Source organism: Dermacentor albipictus, unplaced genomic scaffold (genome assembly GCF_038994185.2).
Source record: "Dermacentor albipictus isolate Rhodes 1998 colony unplaced genomic scaffold, USDA_Dalb.pri_finalv2 scaffold_11, whole genome shotgun sequence".
Taxonomy (NCBI): Eukaryota; Metazoa; Arthropoda; class Arachnida; order Ixodida; family Ixodidae; genus Dermacentor; species Dermacentor albipictus.
In genome coordinates, this window is record NW_027225565.1 from 5,951,847 (window position 1) to 5,967,766 (window position 15,920).

Genomic DNA, 15,920 nt, shown 5'->3' on the forward strand with positions numbered 1-15,920 from the left:
AAATATAAGCACGAACTTTACAAATTAATAGCTCTGCATCAAGAAATATGTCATGGTTCTGTAAACGGAACCCATTAGATCATTGAAAGGAGGGAAATTCAATTATACATTTTATATCTTACGTGAATTTGTTGTAATCTCTACAAGGGTTTTGCAAAAGTTGTATTTTCGTATCAATACATTTTCTGAGAACCATATGTAACACTCAATTTGGCCCGCTTTAGATGTACTATTAGATGCAATTCAAGGAATTGTGATATCATTTTTCAGTGCTAAGTTACGGAGTTGTAAACTTCATAGTTTCGTTTTCCGAAAATTCTCGTTTTTGTTAATTTTAAATAAAATACTGACGACCTAAATAAATAATTCCAAACCAACAGACGTTAGGTTTGAAGTTTTTTCTTTTAGATATAAGAAACCTCATGAAATGTGGTGAAATCGTTGCCTAGAAAGACGAATTCTCCTTTAACATGTATTTAGATAGGAGCACCCTAGCTAAAGCTTCCTGTTCACTGGTGTTATTTAATGCTAAAGAGAATACGTATATTACTTGTGCACGTGCAGTAATGTACCGAAACCGGTGATTCGCTCTCTTCTGCAGGAGGAGTGCTTCCGTCCTCTATGCCGGTGGCACAGACATTTAACTGCCAATTTTACTACCCTTGGTTTTGTAGCACAAATATCAAGATTTTTCACATAGTTTTCATAATTCTTTTCTGGATTATACTGCTGAAGGGATGGAGAACAACTGCGCTAGCAAATTACCGTATCAGGAGGAGTTCCTACACCTTAGCATTTTGTACTCAATACGACAGCAGAAGGACGCTCTCAATGTCACCTCATATGTCACACCCCTGTCAACTCGCCAAATGCACACACTCATTGGCAATCTTTAACACCATGCGTTACCAAGACTAGCTTGTTCAAAACTTTCTTTTTCTGTAGAATCATTGCTGACTCGAAACACATACTTGACTGCTGCCTCAATTCTTTAGAGGACGTTGAAACGTATGTCCTTCATGCTAAAACACGTTCTCTTGAGGTCCTGTCGCTTTTGTTAATTTTATGTATTTTTATCTGCTTACGCTTCCGTGAATTTTTGACTCGTTGATATGGCGTGATGTATTTTTAAAAATAAATTATGAGGTTTTACGTGCCAAAACCACGAGCTGATTATGAGGCACGCCGTAGGGGGGGACTCCGGAAATTTGGAACAACTGGAATTCTTTATCGTGCACCTAAATCTAAGTACACGGGTGTTTTCGCATTTCGCCCCCATCGAAATGCAGCCGCCGATGCCAGAATTCGATCCCGCGACCTCGTGCTTAGCAGCCCAACACCATAGGCATTAAGCAACCGTGGCGGGGGCCTGATGTATTTCTACAAGCGTATTATATTTTTTTTGCCATTCGTGCTTGAGTTATTGTGCCTGCGGTAATAAATAGGTAAATTCTAACCTCCGTTTTTTTGGTGAGCCCAAAAATAGTACACTTTACATTTGCGTTCATTCGCGATAATTCTAGGTTGGCATCATATGGTCAACACGTGATTAAAGATTCAGCCACATGGTCTCTTTATTATTTTATTTTCGTGATGGCAATGTTTTGTAATATTCAGGGTAACATTGGCATCCAAATAACGAGGAAAAATATTTTAAGAGCAGTACTAATGTACTGTTATGTGGGTGTCTGGGTATTTTTTTCAGGTAAGGGTATTAGTTTATGCACCACACGTTAAAGCACTTTCTCTATTGCGCCGCATATGCGTATAACACACATATTGACGGCAACGTGTTAGAGAAGCGTCAAGTAGCTGTAAACGGTGCATCAATTTTTGTTCAGGATAGTGACGTCTTCTTGGGGCCAATGATGGCCACGGTCGAGCGACTCGAAATAGCTGAACCTACAGCGCCTTACGTCTACACTGAAATGTTCCTGCTCACGAGCAAGCCAGAAAAATACGTTGATCCTTTTGCATTTGCAATGTCCTTCAGCCTTGAGGTAAGTCAGTGATTATATTCGTTTTACAAGTCGAAGCATCGCAAATAATTCGTACTCTCTTATACTTAATTTTAGACAGACGAATCTTTGTCAATGAAAGGGTAAGTATAAGTAACGGCATGCTTCCTTTCAAAATATTGAAGACGAGCACTATACACTGTAAACAGGTTTGACCCTTTTAGGGAGTTTTGGCCTCGTTGCATAACTCAAGCCCTTAAGGGAGGACAAGATCCTCCCTTCGAACGGAGTTTTTTTTTCACCTCCTTGTGTTTGGTGGTTTTATGGGGAATTATGGGAGTTTTTGAATTCTCCTTTAAACACCAACCCCTGAGCGGTTGCAGGAGTCTTTATGGGGAACGTTGGGAGTTTTTCGTTCCTCTTTTGGACACCAGCACTATGGAACTTTTTATGAGGAGCTTTGGGAGCTTTTACAAGTTGACATGGGCATTTTATTTTGCTGCTTATGGGAATTTATAGGAGAAACGATGGGAGTCCTTACGTACATTTTCGGAAACGTTTGGCTTCATAAGGGAGTGTTGAAGGAGACCTTTGGGAAATTATTTTGCCTCCTTCTAGGAGTGCTTAGGTGTAAACATGGGAGCAACTGTTCCCATATTTTGGGAGCTTTGCTTAAGGGAGCAATTATGGTTAATTTTGAGAGTTGAATTTTTGCTTTTTATGGGAATATATAAGAGAATGTTTGGGAGTTAATTTTTACAGCTTTAGGGAGCTGTTTTATTAAGGGAGTTTTCAACAGATGTTTTGGGAGTGCATTTTAGCTTTTTATTAGAACTTTTACAGGTAGGTCGGGAGTTTATTATGCACCTTTTGGGAATTTTACGAGGTTGAAGGGAGTTTTTTGTGTGTTTAGTAGATTGTGTCTAACGAGGTGCAAAAATTATGACAAAGCAATAAAATGTCTGGAAATTTATTACAGTTCCAGAATCAAATGTGCCAGCATATTACAATCAATGACTATTAGCATAATGAAAGTGAAATAATTCAATGAATTGGATACAAACAAGCAAACCAGTTTGGCAGGAAATTCAAGCATATTGCAAGCTTCAGTGATGTTGAAAATCCACAAGTGCAGCCAAGACTGAAATTGAGTGGCTCAAAACATCATGAGCTATTGGGCAGTCCTTGCAGGCATTAGAACAGGCCACATTTGTTTTTGCACGTAAACAAGCATGCTACAAAAAATAATGCAAAGGAGGCCAGACAGCACCAATGACCTAGAACATAATGAAAGTACTTTTGAATACCTATGCTATTTCTAATAGACATCTACATACAACTTATTCTCTCATGTAACACGCAGCTGCAAAGAAAAGCCGAGGTAGTACCACCCACTCTGAATCAATTTCCTTAGCACTGTGCAGTACCTGAAATTCAAGCTTGCCAGCTAGAGAACATGACAAGTTCACAGCAAAATGGGGCATAATGTGATAACAGTAGTCAAACAGGTGATATCTCAGGCTGAAGTAAATTCAACAAGGGGACTAGTCGTCAGGGAAGGAAATCCAAGCAAACAATTTCAGCTCACTTACATGCATACACAGATGCCACTACGTAGGTTCTTGTTGTGATGCCCCATGACCAAAGTCAGCATCAAAGAGGTCCATTAAAGAGTGGCACACATGCAGTGGCACACACCCAGTGTACATACACAAGTTTGTGTCAAAAAAGTTCGGTGAAGAGCTGCATCTACCCAGTGGCCCCAAGTGATAACCAATGGCCACAGTGACACACCCATGGTAGCCCCAGGGGGCACGTACTGAATTTCCACAGCTATAAGGAGCTTTTTCAAAGTTTCTTGCCTCAGAAGACGCCTCGCATTATATAACCGACATTGACACAAACAACAAGATCACTCATAGAAATCGGTGTCAGCAACCTCCCAAACTCCCCTACTTCTACACACCTTGCTATCCTAACTAAATCCCCATGTTGAGCATTTAAACTTGCCTCACCCTCCCTATGCACTCAGTCATTTTGATGGATATCCATGAAGTGGAGAAAAGTGAACTATATAAATAATGCCAAGGAAAACAGTTGTTACCCTAACGAAGAAGTCCCCTGCTCAAAAAAATTTCTCCACCTGATATAACGCTTGTTCGACCTCTGCTGACCACCTTCGGCTGAATATTGCATATCGCACAAAGCAGCAATTCAACTATAATTTTTAGTTTTATAATGAAACAAAAATTTCCAATACAGGAATCCTGAACAGGAAACTAAGTAATAACAATAATACAGGAACCCTTAACAGTATCCATATGTGTGAAATTTTTACACAGGCAAAGAGGCCAACATTTAGCCACTAGGGCACACACAAGGCATTATTACAAACATTTTCTCTGCAAAAAGCCCTAACACCCCGACGCCAGGTGGTGTCTTGCGTGGAGCCATGCACGCATTTAAAAAAATAGGCATTTTGTATTTTCTTCTTCCGCAAGATCAAGACAGGCAGGCTGTGATGTTGTGCAAGCAGTGGTGGCATTCAAAATGGAAGGAATCCACACAAAAAGCCATGGTACTGTTGAGATGGCAGTGCACGATAGGGAGCATCCTGAAAAACCAAACGTAAATAGATTATGTACTATTGTATTGCAAACTGACACCACATGAATATTTAAACACAGCATCACGAATTATTCAACAGTGCTGGGCCATTCAATGCTATCACGCCAAGTGTATCTTGGCCACCTCAGATTTTAGGAAAAATTACAGCCCATTGTACCTTAGGACAGAAAGCTGATCTAGTTGCTAAGGATTCATTATGCAAAAAAAAAAGGCGAGGTGTGCAGACACAAGAGCAGAGAAGTGGACAACACGAACGCATTGTACAGTTGCAGACTGGATGAAGTCGAGAGTATGACAAAAGCCCGTCTGGTCGGGATGATGCATACTAAAAGGAAGAGGTCCAGACACCGACCAATATGGCTTAAAATAGTTATTTACGTTTTGGCTCCATCACGGGAGCCTTGTGAACAAGACTCCCAAGGGGAGCCAAAATGCAAATAACTATTTTAAACTATTTTGGCCAGTGTTCAGACCTCTTCCTTTTATGTTGCAGAACGCACACACAGAATACTTTGTGAAAATTTCACATCGTGTGAGCATCGTTATCTTGTAGACTAAGGCTAAAACATTACGGCACTGACAAAGCTACAAACAAGTGTTTCTATGAATGACCACAAGGCTTTCCAGAATGTTTCATTAATTGAGATTGACCATTAATGTTATGTATCTGCAAAGAGTATCTTCTTATCTGACTTGATTAAATATAATAGACCTTCAAGCAGTTTCTGAAAAGTATTTTCATCCAGCTAGGGTGGTTTGTAGGTACGAATAACCAATTTAGGAACCACTATTTTGTATTGAAAAAAGAGCTTATTAAAAGAACCTATAGCTGCATGATTAAAAGTTTCTGAAATTTTGAATCAACTCTATATCTGCAGAAGCTCTTTAATTAGGTATTAGGATGCCTAGCAGTACTAATGAAAGTAAATGACAACACATTAAAAAACTAATAAAATGAATGTGTTCTTGATAATACAATGTGTTGTCTTATTATACACAGATTATACAAAACACCAGCAGTAATGCGCATATCTTCAGAGTGCACACAGTTTACCAACGTAATAAATACAGGTCAACATCATAAAGCGACACAGGTACTGGGGTTTTTCTTTCACATTGGCCTGAAAAACCAATCACTTGAGCATTCAGCCATATTACAAACAGCACCTGCGTGCATGAATTCAAGAAACTTTCAGATGTGCAAAATTGTTTAGGAGCTTTTAAGCAATGGACATTACACTACTATTATGGGTAATTGGTTGCCTGTAAAAGTGGTAAATTAGGTGAACTGGTAGTTGTCCTTCTGGTGAAGGATATTGCAGAAAATGTGAGGACAAGAACATAGGAGCAATTTGGAACCTATGAATGCTAAGAAAGAAGACAATATGCAATGTTACCATGCTGACAGACAGTCAGATAAAAGATGATACAAAGAAAGTTAAATACAGATTACACAGATGCAAGCATTCTGCTTCTTTATTGCTGCAAAACTCGGCAGTTACAGAAGTGCTTCATCCCCTGAAAAACATTTTAGCAATATGTTCACTATGGAGTTCCACTGAGGATGCATCAGATTTGCATGCTTCAAGTGGTTTGGGCTACTCAGAGACAGACATCTGGCTTCTAAACGCAGGAGCATGACGAAATACTGCAAGTGTTCCAGAAAAATGCTTACATGGTAAGGGAAATGACAAAAACAAGAACGTGGATGAAAAGACCAAACTGCCCCAAAGTCAAATTTTAGCAATGTAAGGTTTTATGAAACATAATTACAGTTCTAAGACAAAACAAAATACCAACATGATGTGCAGAGAATGGGTGCGGGAAATGAAATGACCTCACTAAACAATGACTACATAAATACAAACGACACATTTGCAGGAAATTTCACAATACACGACATATAAACTGTGATTCATGATGCACCCATGTCATACATCATATTGTTCAAGTAACCAACTTCTTTATTCAAGACCCCTGTAGAAGGTTTGTTAATGCAGTTATTGGTTTCTTGGATGGAAAAGGCCTAGTATGCAAATCTGCACTTCCCTGCCTTATATTTGCAAAGTGCATGTGTACAGTCAAATTTTGGCACAGTTTGGCATCTTTTGCAATGTTTTGCGAGATATCCACATACTGTTACCATCTACATCTGTGCACGATGCTCCTGCAGCCTGCCATTAACACAAATACTGGTTTATCCTACGTAACACTTTCCGCTGAAGGCATTAAATGCACTCAAAGGTGCCCCAAAGACAGGTTGAGCATTCTGCGCAGGTTAGCAAGGTCTGAAAAACTTGCAGGACATTGTAAAAGATGTCAATACATGGCAAAATACAACAGCACAAAATACTCAGAAGATATAAGGCTAAAAGTGTACACTGATATATAAGGGCCTTTCCAGACAAACCGATAAATGCAACAGCACACCTTCTATTGAAATCTCGAATAGAAAAATTGATTACTTGAAAAAGATGTATGGTACACGCAAAATAGAATGAGTGATGTATCTTATATGTCGCGTATAGTCAACTCTTGCTGCAAATGTGAGCCTTTCATGCATGCATATAATCGCACTCATATACTAAAACAAGTTCATGTGCAATGCTCATCTTGTGCATTTCATGTGCTTCATCTTATAGTCAAGTAACTGTTTCCTAATGCCAATAACCAACTCTCCCAGCTTTCAGCAATAGTATGCAAGATTATTTATTCTTAGAAGTATGATAGCATGAAAAAACAAGGAGAAAGACCTATCAACCGGACCAGCACCAACTACAAGCTGATTTTGCTCTTGGATGGAAACGAGTATTACTAACCATAACCATTATCAGTGTTTCAATGAGGGAGTTGGTGAACCCAGAACTTGCATGAAGAATAACTACAGTAGCCATCTGGCTGCACATATGAGCCATGGGTGTTTCCCTATCTTCCAGCCAGCACATAAGGTTAGTTGCAAAGAGCCCTGACAGAGCTGAGAAGGACGTGATTGAGGTTTTCCACATTAACAAACAAAGATCGACATGTGTAAAAAAATAATCACCATCTCTTGTCAGATTCGAGTAAATACGGTAGTCACCTAACGCAATGTGTAATGAATCGAGGGTAAATGCTTTATAAAAAATTACATGTTTTTGACGAGAGAGAGAGAGAGAGTAAAACATCTTTATTATAATATTTGAATGGCGAGAGCAGTCCTCCCACACTGCTCTCGCCATTCAAATATTATTAACAAAGATGTTTTACTCTCTCTCTCTCTCATCAAAAACATGTAATTTTTTGTAGAGCATTTACCCTAGATTCATTACACACATTGCGTTAGGTGACTACCATATTTACTCGAATCTAGGCCGACCCCAATTCTAGCCGACCCCCTAAAGTTCGAAGCCAACAAAAAAATATACTACCTCGAATGTAGGTTGAACAAAAAAAGCGAGGACAGCATTCACAAAATGCAAACAGCATTTATTGAATCTGAACGTGCAGAGCTCATTGAACGTTGTCGTCACTGCTAGACTTTTCGCTGTGTCCCTTGTCCCTGTCACCTTCAAACAGTGCACTATCTTCAGTACCGTCAGTGCATTAGATATGCTGCACTATTTAAAGGCGTGCACGATCAATGTGCCTGGGATGTCGTTCCAGGCTGAGCTACCCAGCCCACCAGCTGCGATAGCGATGCACGTTTGATGCGGCCGTTTCCATTAGCATGTGGTCTTCGTCAGTCCACCAGTCCGTGTAATATTTCAGCAGACGATCCTTGAAACGTTTGTTGATGCAGACATCAAGTGGCTGCAACTGGCCCATCATGCTGCCCCGTATGACAGCGAGGTCCGTGTTCGCTTGTGCGAGTGCAGCCTTCACATTGTCGGTCAAGTGCCCACGGTAGGAGTCGACAACAAGGAGCAAGTTCTTTGTCAAAAGGGCTCCTGGACGCCATCGCCACACAATCTTAACCCACTCTTCCACAATCGCACCCGTCATCCATTCTTATTTACCTGCACAATGACATTTCTTGGGAAAGTTTCTTGAGCAGGCATGGTCTTCCTTTTAAATATCATATAAGGAGGGAGTTTATGTCCATCAGCTGTGCAGCACAGCATCACAGTTGCGCACTGCTTGACGTAGCCCGCTGAGCACACCTTCACCTCCTTGGCACCCTTTTCATTCACTGTGTATGCCACTGGCATATCAAAATACACAGCCGCCTGGTGGGCGTTGCCGATTTGCCGAAGGTTGTGGCCTGCCACTTCTCTCTTTCACAGCACGTAGCACTGGAAAGCTATCAGCTTTTCTTCGAAATCGCTTGGCAGCTTCTGGGTGATTGAAGTGCGACGTCGGAGGCTGAAGCCAAAGCGCTTCATGAATTTCTGAAGCTAGCTCCGGCTAGCTTTGAAATCCTTTGGCATTAGGCCTCGCTCCCTCGAAAGCTCCCTAGCTTTCGCATGGAGCACTTCTGTTGTCACTGGAAGGGCAGCTGCCTCTGCGTCCAGACAAAGTTGGCCAAAACTGTCTCCACTTCGTGGTAATGGCCTTTCTTTGGTCCGCTAAAAGCCATCCTCGTACCGGCGCACACAAAGAGCTGCTGTCGTCCCCTCCAATGACGGACGTTTTTCTCGTCGACGCCGAAGTCCCGCTCGGCTTGAAGGTTTGACGATGCCTCTGCAGCTATCGCAACTTTTCGCTTGAAAGCGGCACTGTAGTGTCACCTGCTTGGTGCCATAGCAATAACACCACGCCGCACACTGATACGGCCGACACAACACAGGTCAAAATGGCAACCTCGCTTGTGTACGGCTGGCTACTGGCATGGCTAGTAGCGGCTGCGATACTGACTTTTCTAGATGGCGCTAGCTGTGTACCATATTTAGCAGCTTCAATGAAAAACTGAAGTGTTTTTTTTTTCTCTTTAAATCCTTGAATCTAACCCGACCCTAGAGTTAGGAATATGATTATTTGAAAAAAAAAATAACTATCGGCCTAGATTCGAATAAATACAGTAATTTGTTTTGCTACTTTTCTTAGTGCCCCATACAAGATTAACCTTTTCCATGCCAATTTTATTTTCAGAAAACCAGCGAAATTTCCAAACTATTTTTATGAACTATTCTTTGTGAAGTTTCCTTACTGCAATATTCGCAGTTTGTTTACAACTTTCTGCTGTCTTTTATTAGCTGACTTTCGTGTTTCTAGGTTGCAAACAGACAAGGATACAGAAACAGTCTACATGAAGCACATATTTTGGAAGAAAGTCAAGCGTACTTTTTTTTATCCTCCATGAAACGTGTTCTTCCAGGAAGATAGGGGGTTAACCGAGGGCCCCGATTTTTATTAGTCATATCATAAGCCAACAAACACTGACACCAAGGACAACATAGGGGAAATTACTTGAGCTTAATAAATGAAATAACGATGCGATAAATCAATCGAAATGAAAGTGGATGAAAAAACAACTTGCCGCAGGTAGGGAACGATCCCATAAGTTGCGGCAAGTTGTTTTTTCATCCACTTTCATTTCCATTAATTTAGCCTTTCGTTATTTCATTTATTAAGCTCAAGTAATTCCTCATATGTTCTCCTTGGTGTCAGTGTTTGTTGGCTTCTAATGATATGACTAATAAAGATTGGGCCCCCAGTTAACCCCCTTTCTCCTCATTTATTACATAACGAGGGTCTCAAATCCGGCAACATCAACATCAAATCCTGCCATCAAGTAGTATGTGTGGGTATCTTGACCGGTTGCCTTCACCCAAAAAAGATCACGTTCTCGTGACGCCTGCGGCAGAAAGTGTGTTTCACGTCCACCGCCATGGTCTGCGAGTCGTGGCGCTGGATAACACTCGCAGGGTTCTACAAGGAAACATAAATACCCAAGAAAGTGGACGGGAAACGGCGCCACGGTAGCTCTATTGGTAGAGAATCGCACGCGACATGCGAAGTTTGTGGAATCGTTCATCACCTGCGGCAAGTTGTCTTTTCATCCACTTTCATTTCTATTAATTTATTCTTTCGTTATTTCATTTAACCTGAAGTAAGCTCCCCTATGTTGTTCTTGGTGCAAGTATTTGTTGGCTTCTTATATGTTATTGCAGGTGCGGCACGATAAGTAAACTGCAGAGTAGTAAGCAAAAAAAGTGTTTTTTTCTAAACAGGTCGCTAGGGGCCCAAATATTGCTCCCAATCATTAGTATTAAGTTGAAGCATTAGTATGAGTTTTTAGCTTTCCAGCTTCTATTCTTTACTTCAGATGAACAAATACATGACATTTTGATATGATATGGGATTCTTGCACTGGACAGGCAACCTTTGTCACTGCAGCCACCTCACTTTGCACGGTCATTTTTAAAACCCATGGAAACCAACTTCTGCCCAATTTCTGCTCACTGCACCCTCAGATATCATTTTGTTCAGAAATTGGCATCACTCACACCAAGCTGATGAAAACATTGCCGCTTGTACATGGCACTGAGTAGGTAAAATGAAATCACTGGACCAGTCAGACTCATCACTATCCCAAAAAGAGTGAATGTGGCTATAATTGCACTCCCTCCAAGAATAAAATCGGGTGGTACTTGGTGCGAGCACTTTCAATGTGTTTCTCTGTGCCGATTTCTGCGCGCTATATGTCTACTAGTATGTCTGACTTAGTAGCTTAAGCAGAAGCTCTGCCATAATATATGTTGTCCACTGTAATGTTATTAGCCCAAACGATGCTGGTAATACAATGTGAGCTATATAACAGGGACATAAAAGTTCTTTGTATCTTTTATATATTTTATCTTTGTCGCATATAGCACACTTCTGCTGGTTCAGGTGGGTTACTAGAAGCGAAGGAAATAGTTTAGCTGAAAAGATGTGTTCTTTGCTCCAAAACAGCAATACTATAACTGATGAATGCCCGTGTAACTTGGCTTTGACTGTTCTGAAGACCAAAGCAATGAATATTGCACAGTGCCATGCAGAAGTATTTACACCATGTCTTGATTTCCCTTCAAGAGCATCTCTTCCGATCGCCTGAGGGATGTTTTTAGCACACAAAGTGTCTCCTTGTTGGCTTTTGACTTTTAGCAGTTAGCAGAATGCACATAGAGAACTGGCAAGTGACCAGCCATAACATACCCGCTGTGGGGGCATAGTGGCTATGGTGCGGCGCTACTAAGCCCAAGGGCTTGAATCCTAGCCACAGCGCCGCCACATTTTAATGGGGGCGAAGTGCAAAAATACCTGTGTACCGTGCATTGGGTACATGTTAAGGAACCCCAGATGGTCAAAATTAATCTGAAGTCCCACACTACAGCATGTCTTAAGATCAAATTGTAGTTATGGGATACAAAACCCTTGAATTTAATTTTTATTTCTAAGCCATGACGTGAGTAGCTAGGGATTAGGCATTTTTTGTTTTGTGAAGTTGACTCCGGGAGTTCTCAATCAGAGCTTCTACAAGATGATGACATGATTTTGAAAAGTTGGCTGCCAGTATAGAAACATACTGCCCTGTGGTATCATCATGCATTAAAAAGAAGTGCGTAGTGGAGCCAACCCTATGAACGGCAAAGCAGAACTTTATGGTTTTACTTCTGATAGACCCAGCGCAGCCTTAGTTGTAAGGCACAAATTTAAATGACAAGCCTTGCTCATACTCAGTAGGGAAATGGTTAAGTGCATTTCGCTTCCTAGTTTCAAGTTCTGCAACTAAAATATACAATTATGTTCACTTTCCTTTTTTGGGGCGGGGGCAAAAACTGAGCACAATTAACTAATCACTTATCTATCATTCAAGCGATGTTTGCCTTTCTCAGTAGTCTATCTAAAGACAGAAAACTAGGCTCAGGTGTTTTTATCTCTAAAAGAAGACAAGCTTTTATATGGCAACCTATCAACTTGAAGCCCACAGTAGTAGTTCAGCTTCTATGCCATCTAGCTGTTGAGCACGAGTCAAATAAAAATTAATGCAAAAGTATTAGTGTTCCATGCTTTTAATGCACGGTAAAGGGACACTAAAGGAAAATAATGAGTTAAGTTAGATTGAAGGTTAGCCTTTCATAATAATAAATTAATCATTTGTAGCAAGAACAGAGCTTTTCTAAGCAAGAAAATTAGAGAACTGGAAAATCAAAGAGCACCAACTAATAAATTGAACCAAATTCTGTAGCTTTATGTGCCAAAACCACAATATGATTATGAGGCATGAAGTACGAGGGAAACTGGATTAATTTTGACCCCCTTGGTTACTCTACTGTGCATACAATGAATGCACAGCACACATGCATTTTTGCATTTAACACCTATCAAAATGCAGCTGACACACCTACAATTTGATCATTCACCCTCAGGCTTGGCAGCGCAACATCAAACAGCACAACTCAGAGCCCATGCTTGCAGGCAACCTTCTGCAGTGAGTGCGTCACTTGGTGCTCATGAGGCAGTACTTCCAGCTGCTTCAGCTGCTTTTAAGTGTGTGCACTGCTGGCTTTTGCTGTATTAAAGCCCTTAAAGCCCAACTACAACAAAAGTTAGGGCTGCGTAAAAAATGATTCAAACAGTGTAAATACAAAACAGCCTTCTAGCATTCTTGATAGCGAGACTGAAATGAATGCCACAATTACCAGTAACTGGCAGTGAAGCATGACTCAGATTGCAGGGCTCCTTAGTGCGGCCTACGAGATAAGGGACCCAGCTGCCTGCAGTGTGATAAAAAACCTGGAGGCGATGTGGACTTTCGTCATAGCCACTAACCACCAGGTTCATGCGTCATCTGCTAATACACTATTAAAAGAATATCAAAAAGAAAATTAGACAGTTACCAGCCCCGCAGCTTTGCCAAGATCACTACAGTAGTATTTACTACTCATTTATTACCAATTTAGCAAAAGTGAAATTTCTTTGCATTTGGAATTTCAGCTTTTGCAGTAGGAGTATTGAGGTGTGATGATCACAATGCTCATGTGCTTTGTGACATTACATCACTACATATTTGACAAGGCCATGGTTCTAAGCGTTTTTAGATACATCGATATCTTAATTCTTTTACAACCCAACTCCAACATGACACATGAGAATACAGTAGATTACATTTGAAATCTTTTTAACGGGCATGGAAAAGCACTAACCTTTACACATGAGACACGCATGGCGAAAGCATTGTTAGCAAGGCTCCCACGTGCTTTAGATAATTTTTCACCTTGGTCAGTGTCAGTTCTGTTTTTTCCCTTAACTCTTCCTAACTGGACAAGACTTCGTCAGACTCAACTTTATTAAACCATTGACAATGCACTGCATATCTTAGATAAACATTTGATGGTCACCCTAAAGCATGTTTCCCGAAGTTACCAACCAAGAGCAAAGAATGGTTAGCTACTGTATGAACCAGCCTACACCCATGTTAAACCAACTATTGCCCCAATGTGCCTTGAATAGGCTCTAAAAATGTGTATTCACACAATGCGCAATAGCTTTTGTGCTCAGGTTGGCAGGTTCATAGCAGCTGGCCTCCCTCACTCATTATCGGAATCTCAGAATCCCTACTGCAAAAACTTCAGGAGTTGAAAGCAGCAAAAGACAAAAGCACGCAGTTTGAAGCAGCCAGAGGCACTGCCTCATGAGCACAGCAGTTGCACTGACTGAAGAAGTTTGATGACAAATATGGGGCCCCATTTGTGTTGCTCGTTCTGAATAAGCCATCTAAGCTTTGTTCCCATGCTTGAGTGTAAAAATACAGCTGTTTTTAACAAAAGGCATGCAACACCATTCATGAATTGTGCCACTTGAATGGTTTACCAAATAACCTCTTACTTCTGGTAAGCTCTACACAAGCAAAACTGGACGCTGCACTGATGAAAGGGCAAGAGAACATTTGCAGAATATAAAAACAAAGGGAGACCAATGTAGGTGAGCATTGTAACACATGCACTTGTCATCCCTTACTTGAAATATATTCTTGGGAGTAGAAACACGAATGCACAACTGATATCATAAGCTCTTAATATCAAAGAGTGGGAGTGACTGTGTAATTATTCATTTTCTTATTTTTTTTCTATTTCTCACAAGTATGTGTATGAATGTTTTTTTGCTTTCGGTTTACAGAGGTTGCTACACCTCAATTGGTTTGACCCTGTTCCCTTCTTTGCAATCCTTCATCCCTCCCCCTCTTTTATGAACTTCCAGAGAGATTATATGAATAGGTCCTGCTTTCTTAGAAAACATGGCACACTGGATTGGCAGTGCCTACCACTGCATGTAAATTCTTTTGTGTTTCTGGTTTTTATCTCAACTCCTGAAAGAAACCAACATGAGTAGCCCCTTTCCTCTCCCCTTCTACCACAACTCAAAACCTCGCCTTATCAATCCCTTCCATTTACAGCCTGCCTTTTTTTTTCCTTATTTGACATCCACTACTCTCTACACAACAAACTGGCTTATACGGATTTTTGCTCATTTTATGTTGCATCGATTTGTTTTAAAAAATTTCTGTTCTCATATGTATTGAAGGATGAAGTGGCACAAGCATGTCTAGAAATTTTGGACAATGCACCTTCTGCTATTTGTCTATCTTCACTGCTATGTGTCGTGATCAAGTGACGAGCATACAACACTTTTTTTAAGTGACAACTGTATAATAGGTTACATATGCAACGCATGCAAGGCTACATGCTGGCTTTGCTCGCATGGTCTGGGCCGCTCTCCCAGAGCCATCGTTCCACATCTCACATGATGGTGTACGTAGCGCCATCTTGTTGCGGTGGCCCCAGTCATAAGTTGAGCTGACTTGGAGCTCTTACTTCTCACGTGCTCTTCGAACTCTTACGTCCACTTCTTGTGAATGCTCCAGCTTGCAATGGCTGCAAATGCTTACTTGTGCATCGAGTGAGACCACTAGCTGTGCTCACCGCATATGAACGTTAAGTGTGAGCTGGCCCAACTACTGTCCCTGTTGCAGCACCGGACAGGATATGGACGGCAGTCTGTGGTTGAATAGGGTCTTTTTCCAAAGTCCTGTGTTGCCAGTCGTATTACTTGCGCTGCTTGACCGTATATGCTTCATTTCTTTTCTTGAATGTCCTAGTGTTCCCCAGTGGCTTAAGCATTCTTGGTGCCACTGACACATCAGTTCCGAGGCATTTTCCTATGAGTTCAGCAAGTGTGAGCCCTTCTTTGCCTGGAGGTCATGATGAGCAAGCAGAGCCTTTTGAATGTTGGATGACTTCTTGAGCAACTGCTTAGCCATCTGTACAGTTCTTTCTGCAGCACCGTTGCTCTGGTGTAAGTAGGTGCTACTGGTTACATCACATAATTCCCATTGCTTGACGAACATGCTGAATCGTGCCAAAGCGAACTAAG

The 15,920-nt window shown here is 41.0% G+C and overlaps 1 protein-coding gene across 1 annotated transcript in view; it reads left to right on the top strand.

Moving 5' to 3' along the window:
* Positions 1-1,839: 1,839 nt before the first annotated feature.
* The window catches only part of LOC135915889 (glutamate receptor ionotropic, NMDA 2B-like), a 59,130-nt gene continuing 45,049 nt past the window's right edge, over positions 1,840-15,920 (top strand). The window contains exon 1 of the mRNA XM_070528315.1: positions 1,840-2,000. Within this exon, the coding sequence (XP_070384416.1) occupies positions 1,866-2,000 (135 nt within the window). The 5' untranslated portion in view covers positions 1,840-1,865. The remainder of the gene's footprint in view (positions 2,001-15,920) is intronic.